The 13,917-nt window shown below is 49.9% G+C and overlaps 1 protein-coding gene and 1 non-coding gene across 4 annotated transcripts in view; both read left to right on the top strand.

The window, feature by feature from the left end:
• The window catches only part of AP1B1 (adaptor related protein complex 1 subunit beta 1), a 79,684-nt gene extending 69,683 nt beyond the window's left edge, over nt 1-10,001 (top strand). For all 3 annotated transcript variants that reach the window (XM_039504968.1, XM_039504967.1, XM_039504966.1), the window contains 5 exons: nt 1,961-2,090; nt 3,268-3,352; nt 4,431-4,517; nt 6,044-6,198; nt 8,706-10,001. In XM_039504968.1, the coding sequence (XP_039360902.1) occupies nt 1,961-2,090; nt 3,268-3,352; nt 4,431-4,517; nt 6,044-6,198; nt 8,706-8,780 (532 nt within the window). In that variant the 3' untranslated portion in view covers nt 8,781-10,001. The remainder of the gene's footprint in view (nt 1-1,960; nt 2,091-3,267; nt 3,353-4,430; nt 4,518-6,043; nt 6,199-8,705) is intronic.
• Nucleotides 1,165-1,264, top strand: LOC120386536. Its single transcript, XR_005589772.1, has one exon. It is a non-coding gene; the product is annotated as a small nucleolar RNA SNORD125 (small nucleolar RNA).
• Nucleotides 10,002-13,917: the final 3,916 nt, after the last annotated feature.

Genomic DNA, 13,917 nt, shown 5'->3' with positions numbered 1-13,917 from the left:
AACCTCTAAGCTTAATTACCAGCTTAGATCTGGTTTTACTGCCACCACCCAAATCCTTTAAGAGTTATTTGAGAAACTCTGTCTACCTTCCCCCCAGACTATCTCCCTCCCAGTAGCCTTGAGAGACTTCTCCACCAAGTTCCTGGTGGACACAGATCCAAACCCCTGGATCTTAAAACAAGGAGAAATTAACCATTCCCCCTCCTTTCCCCCCACCAGTTCCTGGTGAGTGCAGATTCAACCGCCTTGGATCTTAAAACAAGGAAAAATCGATCAGGTTCTTAAAAAGAAGGCTTTTAATTAAAGAAAGAAAGGTAAAAATCATCTCTGTAAAATCAGGATGGAAAATAACTTTACAGGGTAATCCGATTCATAGAGCCCAGAGGAACCCCCTCTAGCCTTAGGTTCAAAGTTACAGCAAACAGAAGTAAATCCTCTTAGCAAAAAGGAACATTTACAAGTTGAGAAAACAAAGATAAAACTAACACGCCTTGCCTGGCTGTTACTTACTTACAAGTTTGAAATATGAGAGACTGGTTCAGAAAGATTTGGAGAGCCTGGATTGATGTCTGGTCCCTCTTAGTCCCAAGAGCAAACAACCCCAAAACAAAGAGCACACAAACAAAAGCCTCCCCGCCCCCACCCCAAGATTTGAAAGTATCTTGTCCCCTTATTGGTCCTTTGGGTCAGGTGTCAGCCAGGTTACCTGAGCTTCTTAAATCCTTTTACCTGTAAAGGGTTTGGTGTCTTTGGCCAGGAGGGATTTTATAGAATCGTATACAGGAGGGCTGGTCCCTTCCCTTTATAGTTATGACATGGACGCTTAGAGCATGGTAGGTAGTGCAAAGTAGATCTACGCCCCAGCTTGTTGCAAATGGAGTGTTTCTATAGTCAAGCCCTAAAGGAAAAGCAGTGACCACGTGTCCACCAACTTCTGGGAAGCAGAGCCTGCATTTTTCCTTTAGTTATTCTAGGGCCATCACTGCTCCTCTTGCATTACAGCCTGGGGGAGTCCAACCATCTAGGGAAGCTAAACCTCAGAGTCACCTGGTGCTCAGCAGAGGATCAGGCTGGACAAGCACTAGAAGGAAGTGGCTGTGGAGCCAGAGGGCAGGGGTGACCACGTAAAGCCTGGGTAGATAGCACATCCTGTAGTCCCATCAAGGTAGAAACAGCCTCACGTGATGATCCTTCTCTCCCTGAGTGCCCATGGTGATGAGTAAACCTGAGCCTCTAAGAAGTTGACTGAAGAGGCTGGCCTTCAGTTAAGAATAGAGATTGAACGAGACCCCCACTGTTGCTGGTAACGGGTCCTCCTCGTTAGCCGTGTGTCTTCTGCTAAGCTGAATAACGCTCCCTGTGTGTCCAAAGGAGCGAAAGGCGCTCCAGCCCTGGCTCACAGGGTGGCTGAGGGCTCTGGAGTTGTCTCTACTAGTATGAGGTTGCCTAGAAATAAAGATGCAGGGTCTCAGGGTTTGGATACTTGCCAATGCCCCATACCCACCATGGTTGAGATGTAACGGGTTTGAATCAACAACCTGTGATGGTCAGACATGCTATGCTCTGCTTTGACTGTGAATGATCTGGTGTGTGGCTGTTGAACGTGCAGAGGATTTGAATGGAGTGTGGGAGAGGTAATGATGCCGCGTGAGTGCCCAGCATAGGCAGACAGAGAGGAAGGAAGGAGTTGCAGAGTGTGAGCAGACAGGCTATCGGTGTGGTTTAGTGTCCCTGAGCACATCACAGGCTGGAATTGCACAGGCCAATCTGCTATGCTGCCAGATCAGCAAGGAGGAAATGCTTACAAGCTGGTGTGTGCGCCATCCAGGGAAGGAGATTTGACGTGTGCTGCCATTAGCATCTTCCCACCACCTGGCAGGAAACTTACAACAAGCAACAGAAATCCTAGCAGCTGCCTTTCTCTTTCCACTAACTCACTCTCTTTGGGGTGTCCCCACAGCTTCGGCTTGGCACCAGCTGCTCCTCTTCAGATCCATGCCCCTCTTGCTCCGAACCAGACTGTGGAGATCTCCCTCCCTCTGAACACAGTTGGCTCTGTCATGAAGATGGATCCTCTCAACAACCTCCAGGTGAGGCTGTGTGGGGGAGGCAGCTGAAAGCAGCAGGGATGTGCTGGTGGCCTTCGCTCCCAAGTGCACACAAGCCTCGTTAGTGGACCAGTCTGAATGGCACAGTCAGGATGGGATGGGCAAGGAGAGTCAGAGCGGAGAATCTGAAACTCGTACCAGCAGCCATGCATGTAGGCACTGGCCAGTCCTCTGAGGGAGCTGGACTCTACAGATGAAGTTTAGTTGGGGGAGCAGGAAGGGAAGCTGGGATGAAATGGGTAATGCCAGAATATTGAGAGAGGATGTGGAGAGATGCAATATTTCCCTGCTGCCTTCTCTCTTTCTCCAGGAAAGGGAAACCTCGTTCTGGTCCAGTGTCAAGCTCTGATGCAGACTGGTTTCTCTGCTTACAGAACAGGGAGCCCTTCTCAGCATATGGCTAGGCCAAGAGATGCAGCTGAATACACTCTCCCAGCTTCACAAAGTGCTAGCAGTCAGTGCCCAGGCTTGGCCTGAGGAAGGAGACTCAGCTGATCTTTCTGCTCCTGCTACGGAATGGGAATGGGGTCTAAGGGCTGGTCCACACTAAGAAGCGGGGTCGAACTAGGGTACGCAAATTCAGCTACGTGAATAGCGTAGCTGAATTCGAAGTACCCTAGTTCGAACTACTCACCCGTCCAGATGCCGCGGAATCGAAGTCCGCGGCTCCAAGGTCGACTCCGCCACCGCCTTTTGCAGTGGTGGAGTACCGGAGTCGACCCCGGCGCTTCCAGAGTTCGAACTATCGCCTCCTGATTAGACGCAATAGTTCGAACTCCGAGAAGTCGAACTCACCGCGTCGACCCGGCTGGTAAGTGTAGACTAGCCCTAAGAGGAGGATAATGACAGTGGAGTGTAAGATTGTAGGTTTGGGACAGGCTGCTGTTCTCCAGTTTTATTACAGTTCTGCTCTTCCGTCAAATAATGCTGGCAGTGCTCAGCCACCGTGAGCAACCATGTGATCAGTTTAACTCTTTGCCTAGGAGGTTAAGGGCTGGGATTAGAACTCAGGAGTTCTTGGTTCCCAGCTCTGTGCTGATTCCACTAGACCCTGTGCCTTGCGTCCGATCCACCCGGTCACGTCGGGTTTCACCTGTGAACTGCCTTCCCGGGCTCGGTCGGGAAGAGCAGCTAACACCCTCTGTCCCCTTGGTACCAGGTTGCAGTGAAGAACAACATTGACGTGTTCTACTTCAGCACCTTGTACCCACTGCACATCCTCTTTGGGGAAGATGGGAAGATGGGTGAGTTGATGGGATTCTCTGCCCTGGACTTGGGGGGAAGGTAACGAGACAGGGTGTGGGTGAGTGAGTAAAGGGAAGAGGGGAGGTAGGGAGAGATCTCCTGTAGGCAGTACAGAAATGTTGCCTGTATAGATGCGGTTCCACTGCTGATCCTTAGCTGATGCCGTGTCCTGTTCAGGTGGAATCCTCAGTGTGGTATTTCTAGCCCTGGAGTTCATGGCTCTTGGGACTCATTTTAAGAGAAATGAAGAGAATGAATCTGGGAATGTCACACCGCAGGGCTGAGCTCTGATGAGCAGGGCAGGAGGCGTCGAAGCCTCAGTAAGCCTGGAGTTAGGGCTGAATTGCCCCTTGCCAAGCCATTGGTCCTCGCTGCTTTTCTCTTCCACCACTTTCCACAGCAGGGCTTGGGAAAGGACTGGAGACAGTTACTGAGCATAACTAGAGCCAAGCCCCACTTTCATCTGATTCTGACCCTTCTAGGAGTCCTCTAGAATGCAACGTGTGTGTGTGTGTGAGAGAAAAATATACACGTGTGCGCACACCTGTCTACGCAAGACACTACAACCATGCTGAAAAATTAAGCAAGGATATAGCAGAACAGTGCTAAATTCAGCTGTGTTCCAGTACAGTTCTGCCCCCATTGTTCAAAGCCTGGATTGTACAGGCATGTTTTTCTTTAATCCATTACTGTTTTCTTCTTCTACTGAAATACTTTAAACAGGGTTAACCTATGCTTCGGCAATTAAACTAAACGGAATTAAAGCCACTTTATTCTGAATGAGTGTCCACGCAGGGGTTTAACACAGTTTAGCTAATCCACTTTCAATTCACACCTTTAGTTAATCTGGATTAATTTTCCAAGTGTCCCCATGTAGACAAGTCCTAAGGGAATAAAGTACTGATGCTGACCTCCTTCCATAGCTTGCTGGAGGCTACTCCCTGTGGGTGTCTGTGGAAAGGAGGGGAGTCCTTCCTTAAGGGGCTTGGGCAGAGTTGTTTGTCTGGAGCTGATGTGCAAGTGAGGTGGCTGATCCCACAGATTTCACGCTGTGTACCTACTTGTCTCCTCCTCCAGAGCGGCAGATGTTCCTGGCCACCTGGAAGGACATTCCAAATGAGAATGAAGCCCAGTTCCAGATCAAAGATTGTCCTCTCAGTGCAGGTGAGCTCCAGTAGTTCAGCTCCTTCAAAACGGGGCCCAAACTCAGCTTAGTGTTGAGTTGAGTTGGTTTGGGCTGTACCTAGTGTCTGCAGGCTATAGCAACCTGTTGGTTGGAATAATCCACATCTATAGAGCCAAAAGCAATACTTTATCAAAGGCAGCACCAATTGCTCCCCACTCTCTGGCTCTGATTTCCTGTGGAGTGACAGCAGGTGTTGCCAAGCAGAGAGAACTTGACTTGATTAAGAGTCAGCAGAATAGATCACTGCTTTGTAATGCGCCCATGAAGCCCTGTCAAACCAGGGAGCTCACTGAATGCTCCAGTGCTGCCCGTTCCTGCAGAGAGCTGGTGGGCAAACAGGTCCCTCCCTGCAGCCCAGTGAGGTTCTTTCTGCAGCGACCCATTAGCACCTGAATTACCTGCCCCTTGCCAAAGCAGAGACCGTTAATTGTGCCATAGTGTGTCTGACAGTTCTGGATCAGATAAACTCCTGCTGTGTAATCAGAGCAGGTCTGGTTTCATTTCCTCCCACACCTCTGTATCCTCTTGTGGCCAAGCAGCTGTGGCTGCCCTGACTGGATGGAATTGTTAGTCCTTGTTTTCTGCCTGGGGTCAGATGTCTGTTCTGAGACAGCAGGAATCAAGAGGGTGAAAACCCAATGCAGACCAAATCCCTTTGTCCCTGCTGCTTGGTCCAGTGCAGCACAATGGACTGACCTTTACGAAATGAAAGGTAGAGGAGACTGAGTGGCTGAGAGACTTGGTAACAAGATACAGAGCATTTCACCTCTGAGCTGTTTACTGTAATCCAGCTTGGGACAGAAGTGAGCAAATGCCATTGCCACTCAGTAATGGTTGCCTGAAATGAGCTGCCCTTGCATTCACCTAGAGACTTGTGCCTCTGTCCCAAAAGCCACAAACACCAGGCGGTGTTTAAATGGAGCCCTTCTCAGGGTGCTAGGAAATAGTGACTTGACCCTGTCTGTGGGAGGCTCAGCCCAGCTCCTCCCTTTGAGTCACTATATGGCATAAGGATGCTGGCTTCAAGGCTTGCTCATCCTTAGGAGGAGTCTGTTAAGGAAACTGCAGGTAAAGTCTCAGCTTCTTCCACCATAAGTCTGCAGTGAATGATACAGAGAATATGCTTATGTATGTAGTAGTGCTGTGGATTTGCTTGGACAATATACTTGCCTATGAGTCACTCGTGGGGGGAAGGTTGGCGTACAAGTCAGGGGAGCAGAGCAGCTGTTTTTGTAGCTTAGTGCCATGTGCTAAGAGAAACAGAACCCTGAATTTGGGTTTTGGCCGGTAAACAAAAGGAACCGATCGTCACATATTTGGCTTTAAATTCAAAGACTTCACACAGACTCTTACTGATCTGGGATCTCAATCCTCTTTTAAGCAAGGTGTGCGTGTTCCAGGCCTTCTAACCAGAAACAGCTGGTTCCTGCAGCACACTGCATGGTGACATCCAGCTGCTCCTGTCCATAGCAACCCAGCTGCCTCTGTCTGTCTGTCCACACAGATGCTGTTAGCAGCAAGCTCCAAGGCAGCAACATCTTCACTGTAGCCAAGAGGAACGTAGAGGGCCAAGACATGCTGTACCAGTCTCTCAAACTGACCAATGGAATCTGGGTCCTGGCAGAGCTACGAATCCAGCCCGGCAGTGCCGGCTTCACGGTAAGACCAGTTCCGAAACAGGCCGGCCCGCGGGGCTGCCGTAGCTCCTCCCTCCTGTTCCGAAACGGGCCGGCCCGCGGGGCTGCCGTAGCTCCTCCCTCCTGTTCCGAAACGGGCCGGCCCGCGGGGCTGCCATCGTATTTCAGAAACAAGGGACTGTTCTCTTAGCACTCCCACCCACCTCACACTAAGCAGGACTCACCTCCATTGGCCAGGTTATTTCATGCTGCTTTTTACATCGCTCAGCAACTCCCCATCTTGTTGGACAGAGGTGAAGAAATAAGGGCCGTCCCTTGTAATTAGGGACTGTTGGCAGCCCTACTGGTACTCCTCAAGACACCAGGCTTGTTCCCTGCCTCCTCTGCTTGGAAATCTGAATCAGGGCCAACTTTCTCTTTCAGTAAACAGCAGCCTTGTGTTAGTGTGTGAGAACAGGTGGTGTCATTGGCCAGTCTGTCTTGTTGTTAAGCTGGGTGATCTGCATAATGGTGATGGGGCAAGGGGTTAACCTGAGCTCGGCTTTCCCTGGCCCTTGTACAGGTGCTCATTGGAATGGGCTGTGATCTGGCTGGTGGGAGAATGTCTTTAGGAAGACAGGACTCCTAACTGGGCCCATAGGACTGGAGTGAGCTGCAGGCTTGGAAGTTTTCTGTTTCCCTTTTTACTGTGTTAACTCTGATATCTGGCTATAAGTATATCCCTGGGGCGGGGGCAGAACCCTTCACCGACTGCACCAGCTGAGTTGTTCGACAGGTTGTAGTGACACGGGATAAACACTACATTACATTAAGACAACTCAAATCATTTTTACTGTGTTAGTAACTAACACAAGTAAGGAAAATGCTTATTTTCATAGCATTCCTTTAAATTCAGACGAAGCTTCCTTTAAAAAAAAAATTTCCCTTGAGCATGTATCCTGGACCATAGAGAGTGCCAGACAACAGCAGCTGCAAAGAATAAACCCGAACACAGATGATTGCAATTAGCCCTGCACTTACCTTGTCTGAGACATGAGTGCTCAGTCATCAGAATGTGGTGAGCTGTTCCAGCCCGCCCCAGCTGAAACTGGCTGTAGAAGTTTCCCTGGCAGTTCTGTTGTGTTCTGATGAGCTCTCCGTTACATCTGGGTTCACATTTCTCTGTCTGTTTTGTTGCTGCATGCCCACTGCTGGCCTGCCCCGATGTTGCAGGATTTGGAGGTTAGCAGACTATTTTCCCCCCCCTTTTTTTTTTTTTTGCTGTATACAGCTGCCCTCATCATTTCACCCCTGATATTACCTCCCCCTGTCCTCCTCATTTCATTTCTTTCCCTCATGCTGTTGCTGCCTCAGCACTCCCTGAGTAGCATGGGGCTGCTGATGCATGGTAGATCCAACCACAGAAGGCTTGGGACAGGGACAGGGGCTGGGGGGAAACGAGAACCACAGCTCTGAAAACATAACATCTCTCTCTCTCACTCTCACTCACACGCTTTCAAAAGTGACTAGCCATTTTGGATGCGTAAGATGCAGGCCCCTTCATGGCTACTCAAGTTAAGTGCCAAGCACCCACCCTCTGAACATCAGGCCCATCTTACAGTGTCTCCAGACAGACACCCCAAAATGGAGGTACCCAAAATCGCTAGTGACTTCTGAAGACCTTTGTCCTAGTGACTGCACCCTGTGTCTAGCCCCCAAGTAGACCTTGCCAGTTGTGTTCTGGATTTCTTCTTTCCCGTCTTATTTCTGGTTTTAGGAACTAATTGAGCTCAAACAAAGGAGAATTGTGTAAATTTTAATCTTATCTTTTAACTAACTTCAAGGCGTTAGTTTCAATTAAAGATGAGACACAACACTTCAGGTTCTTGCCCAGGGTAATAATCTGTTAAGAGCCAGCAGCTCACAGCCCCAAACAGGCAGAGGTAGGGAGGGTGCGTGCATGCGCGAGTGACTGTCTCTAGCTCATTTGTGCTCCCTACACCTTTTGTGCCTATAGATCACATGCATATGGCTTTCAGGCAGCTCTGCCTCTCAACCTGCCCTGGGGAGTGAAGCTGGGTGAGAGAATGGATGGACGGGACCCAAATCGGGAAGGGAAGCAAGCGGGTGACATTAAAAAATGCAGGGATCAATTTCTTTAGCCTAAATAACTGTCTGTAACCTTAGTCTCATGACTCAATATCTCTGATGTCAGTTTTACAACAACGAGGGGAGAGATTGGCTGGTCTGTGTGGGATGGAGGTGAAGTTTGGCCTTTGGAAGCCAAGGCCCGGTTGAGTGGCAGGGCATCGGAGGCTTGGCTTTGCTGCATGTCCATGGCACCGAAAGCTTTTGAGCTTTCTTCGAAGGCTTTGGATGGCCATTCCACTAGGTCTTTAGCATGCTTCTCTTCACCCACCCAAAAACCTTGTTCGCTAGAGGTTCCGATCCAGTGCCCCAGTTACTAACTGCTGGTGAGCTGAAGGTGAGTGCCTCCCTTGCAGTGCTGAGTAAGGTGCCATTGAGTTGTTTTTCCCTCTTTCCGTGCAGCTGTCTCTGAAGTGCCGAGCGCCCGAAGTATCCCACTATGTTTACCAAGCATATGAAACCATTCTGAAGAACTGAGGCACCCACCTCATCCTCCTCTCTCTCCTCCCACATCCCAGATGAGGAAATGGGGACCAGAACCTGCGTGCATGTTTCCTCTTGACCTTGGAAGGAACAAATGCAAGATCAAGATACTTTGGAAACTTCAAACTGGCACCCCCGATGCTGAAAATGGTGTGAGCGGCAGTGCCTAGCATTCCATCTTCAGCTCCCTGGGGATGGGGTGGGAGGAGAGGGGGGCAGGGGGAGGGATCTTGTTGCAATTCAGTGCATCAGTGTAGAATTCTTTCATGTGAAGTAATGCAGTGTCCTTTTTGCTGACGTTGCCCCTTTAAGAGCCCTGTTTTTTGCCCTTGTACTCTTACTGAAATTAAGAGCGTGTGTGAGAATCTGGGTGGAAAGGCAGTGCCCATTAAGTCTCATTACTATCTTCAAATCCATTTCCTCCGACCTTCCCAGCCAAATAAATGAATCAGCACTTCGGTGTTTAAATACGGCTTGTGCTGCATCGCCAAGCCCAGCCCTGGAGGACAGTGGTGATGGGTCTCTAGCATTTGAACGCATGTGTTGTCTGGTGAAGAATTCCTCGCTAATAACCCCTCTTCTGATGGGATAGCTATGCTGAAGCACTGCTTCTTCCTCCTCCTCTCATGGTGACCTGTTACTTGGGGTGGATTTGCTTCCAGTCCTGCTTGGAAAAATCCAGAAGCATCACTTGTGCTGATTTGTGCTTAACGTGCCTCTGAGCCTCCCTTATTTCTAGGAGTGGACAATAAAAAGGGACTCTTTGCTGAAGCTTGGCACAAGGTCTCAGCCTGGGGGGGATTGTGGGAATTTTGGGGGCTGGGGCAGGTGTAACAGGAGTTGGAAATAATTTGGGGCTCTTTGCCTCTGCAGATCAAGTTGTTCTGTAACTTGCCGAAAGCTTTGTGTCTGCAGAGTGGACAGCTTCGAAGGCAGCTAGCTAATGATGAATTGATGCCTTGAGTATTTTTTCAAGGTGGCAAATCTCCATTTAGAGCTCTCCTTCCTCCTTTGAAATTTAACTGACCAAGGCACTTGCTTTTCTTGGTTCTGCAGAAACAAGCTCCATTCCCTTCCCTCTGTAAGGGATAATGCAGTTCCAGACATGGAACAGATATCTCCGTATGTATCTCAATAGATTGCATCTGTTCCTTTAAAAGGCTAGTTTGAGTTTACCCCCAAACACTGAGGTTCCCTTAAGCAGAGGGCTTGATCTCTTCCTAGGCTATAGGGGGTTAGCAGGAGTAATCTGTCTTGGAACAGAATAGCCCCTTTTCTTGCGCTGCAAACCCGCCATTCAATGTGTATTTCCTCAGTCTGGTTGGGATTGTCAAAGAGCCTAGGGGACTAGGTACCATTGGAAGTCACAGCCTGTACCCACAACTGCTATGAAGAGGGCTGTTACCATCTCTTGGGGACATAATGCACACTCAGAATTAATACAAGGAGGACAAAATACTCGTTAGTATTAGGGCCAGGGTGACTCCATAGGAGATGGCTCTGAAGACTAATAAGGGATGTACCAAATCATATGCCAATATTCATTCTAGTCCTCCCATCACCATGGGATGCTGGTCTTTGAATTGAGCTTTCCAGGAAGGCGTTTCCTCATGTTTGACTGGTTTGCTAACTGCCTGGGACACATCAGGCTTCTGTTTCTGTCTCTGTGAGGCTCCCCCTCCAGTCTCTGTGCTGTTCCGATTCCTTAACCACAACAGCAGATGTGATCAGCCATCCGCACAAACTCCCTCCCCATCACTGTTCTCGGTATAGGTTTTGATGGGTCAAAAGAGTGGGTGGCATCTGCATTTTTTGTGCCCTTAGGGCCCATGTAACTCTCCTGTGCTCATCAGCTACAGCAATCCCAGCAGAAGTGGGGCGTGGCTGTTTCTCCGCTGAGCATTTAAGGCTTTTCCTATTTGTTGCTGCTGTAGGGGGGAGGGAGGGGCAGGGGATACAGCCTTTGGAAATCAGTGACACTAATGTTCTTTCCCCCTCCAGAACTAATAATAAAAGCAATTGACCGCCCTTAAATAGAAGTGTTTGCAAGTTTTCAGATCCCTACAGTAAATATATCTAATATATATAAATATAAATATATATATATCGTATGTTTACTTGTGTTTTAAAAGAAGTAACATTGAATAAAGGTGACATCTTCCCATCAATCTGCTCTGTGTAGAGGATCGGGTCAGGGACAGAGATGGCTCTGAGTGACAGATGCTCCTTCTGTGTTCGTTTCTGCTGCCTCTGATTGCTTGGTTGCTAAATTACCTTGCTACTTGGACACACTTCTTCCACCTCTGGCATCAGTTTGAGTTTATTGCTGATGTTCAGCCATGTGGCCTGCAGGGGAGGAACTGTCCTATTGAGAAACCAGAGCAGGGTTCTGTCCCTTCCAACGGGGGTTTATACAGGTGCATTTCCCTACTGCAGGACCCCAAAAGGGTTGTTTGTTACTAAGTGGCAGCCAAGGATTCCAGCAGCTGGAGCTTCCTCAGGCTATGTCTACACTACAGCTGGATCGATGCACTGGGGGGTCAATTTAGCAGGTCTAGTGAAGACCCACCAAATCGACCACAGATTGGTCTCCGGTCGACCCCGGTACTCCACCCGGAACAAGAAGAGTAAGGTACGTCGACGGGAGAGTGTCTCCTGTTGACCTAGCATGGTATGGACACCGCGGTAAGTCAACCTAAGCTACATCGTATTGACGTAGCTGGAGTAGCATAACTTAGGTCGACTTACTGCAGTAGTGTAGACATAGCCTCAGTGGGGTGTCTGGGCCAGCCCAAGATATTGGCCAGCAGGAGCTATTGAAACTTGATCTGCACTTTCCGCTCAGAGCAGAGATCACAGGGGGGTTTATGTATCTGAACCGGCTGAAGACTAGCGGGTCACATCACTCCACTGGGGGAGGTACCCACAGGCAGGAGCAGCACGCGGAGCCTTCTGCTCCCGCTTCCCCCAGGGGCTGCAGGGACGTGGTGCCAGCCACTTCCAGGAGCGGTGTGGAGCCAGGGCAGACAGGGAGCCTGTCTTAGCCCCACTGCGCGCTGCTGCCACTCCAGGTAAGCAGCACCATGCCGGAGCCCGAACCCCTGCCCTGAGCCCCCTCGTACACCCCGCACTCCCTCCCGCACCCCTGCCCCACCCTACATTCATGGCCCTGCATGCAATTTTCCCCACCCAGATGTGGCCCTTGGGCCAAAAAGTTTGCCCACCGCTGAACTAGACAGTCCCTATCCATGTGAATGCTAATTATCTTTAATAGTTACAACTCTGGTTAAAAGTCCTTCACAGCCTCTGCCAGCCTGTGCAAATATTCTCTGCATCTCCACGTGCTGTGTCTCCATGGCACAGGGTCACCATCCAGAGTAGGTTGCATGACGTCTTCCTACTGCCGCTAATAAATGTTCCTACCACTGTGGAACCTGCACTCTGGATTGAATGCTTGTGAAGGGCAAGGACATGGACTGCTGCAAACTTCCTCAGCAGTGCCCTGTGCACAGGAATTGTCCCAAGCAAAGTGAGCCTTGTCATGGGGGGAGGGGCAGGTCTCGTCTATGCTGCCTATGATCCAGTAGCGCAGTTTGCTGTTAGTGCCATCACGAGCTGATGCCACTGACCTAGCGATTGGGGTCTTCCTCACAGCGCTGCCTCCTTACAGGAATGGCAGCATCCTCTGGGATGTGTAGACTAGTAATGTCAAATGGGCTGAGAAAGGCACCGTGGCCTCATGCTAAGGGGTGGGTGAGCAGGGGGCAGCAGCTCTGGGTGCCAAAAGCCAGAAGTGCTGTGCTGCTGGGCCTGTTTTGGGGGGGGGGGGGGCGGTTTGGTGCCAGGGGCAGAGAAACTGCAAAACCTTTTTGTTTTGTTTTGTTTTTGTTTTGCTTGCCCAGCAAAACAGGTTGGGCCACCGGTGGTGGCCAAGGATGTAAAGGGTCACACACCCGCTTTCTGGGCGGATTAGGCAGCAAAGAGGGGGTTGCTGGAGTTACGCTGCGCCTCTTGGTCAGTTGTCTGCAGTACGGATTGAACCTGGGACTTCCAGATCTTAAAGACACAGCTAAGGCTGCAGTCGCCCATCAGCCTAGCCACTGGCAGTGTGTGGAGCTTGGCATTGGAATCCACTCGCACTAGGCCCGAGAGGGCTCTCCATCCACAACCTGCTCTGAAGGGCACCAAAGCCCATCGTCGTCCTAGAGCTTTGAGGAGGGCTGAGCCGCACGGTGGAGCATGTCACTCTTAGGGTACGTCCAGACTACCCGCCGTATGGGTGGGTAGCAATCGATTTATCGGGGATCGATCCCCGAACGCGCTCCCATCGACTCCGGAACTCCACCGGAGCAAGCGGCGGTAGCGGAGTTGACGGGGAGCCGCGGACGTCGCTCCCGCGCCGTGAGGACCCGAGGTAAATCGATCTAAGATACTTCGACGTCAGCTACGCTATTCACGTAGCTGAAGTTGTGTATCTTAGATTGATACCCCCCAGTGTAGACCAGCCTTTAGGGAAGCTTGGGCGGGAGGTGGTGGATTTTGTTGCATGCGCTTGGGCTGATGGTCACAATCCAAATGCTTATAAATATGCTCTCTCTAGTGAAGAATTCATTTCTGGCTGCCCTGGCTTGCAATTTTGGACCCTGCGTTTCCTTTAAGCTGTTTGGGGGCGGAGTCCTCACAGTAGATTGCAACCAAACCTCTAATTCCCATTTCCCCCCCCCCCTTTTCCGCCTTCAGTTTATTTTCTGATGCTTCATTCCAAAAATACTCCACTGACCAACTCCTGTTTATAGCATGCTTCCTCCTCCACTTTCTGCTGTCAGATGCTAGAGATTTCCACCATCTGTTCTAGTACTCTGCAAATCTACCAATCCTGCTTGAACACGTCAGCATCTCCTTATGGAGAAATCCTGTAGAATTTAACAGGGACAAAACCATCTATAGATGGAAATGACTGTAAATAACAAATCAATGTACAGCATTTGGGCATCATTCCCAAAGCTCACTCTCTTCATTCGCATAGTCATCTAACCCAATCCATTCGCTCCCTGGCTATTCATTCATCTTAGTTTTTTTTGCTATCAACCTGAGAAGGTCGCCTGAAGAGTATTCTCTGTAACCTCGCCTC

The sequence above is a fragment of the Mauremys reevesii genome, linkage group 18 (genome assembly GCF_016161935.1).
Source record: "Mauremys reevesii isolate NIE-2019 linkage group 18, ASM1616193v1, whole genome shotgun sequence".
Taxonomy (NCBI): Eukaryota; Metazoa; Chordata; order Testudines; family Geoemydidae; genus Mauremys; species Mauremys reevesii.
This window is presented reverse-complemented; position numbering and strand designations above follow the sequence as displayed.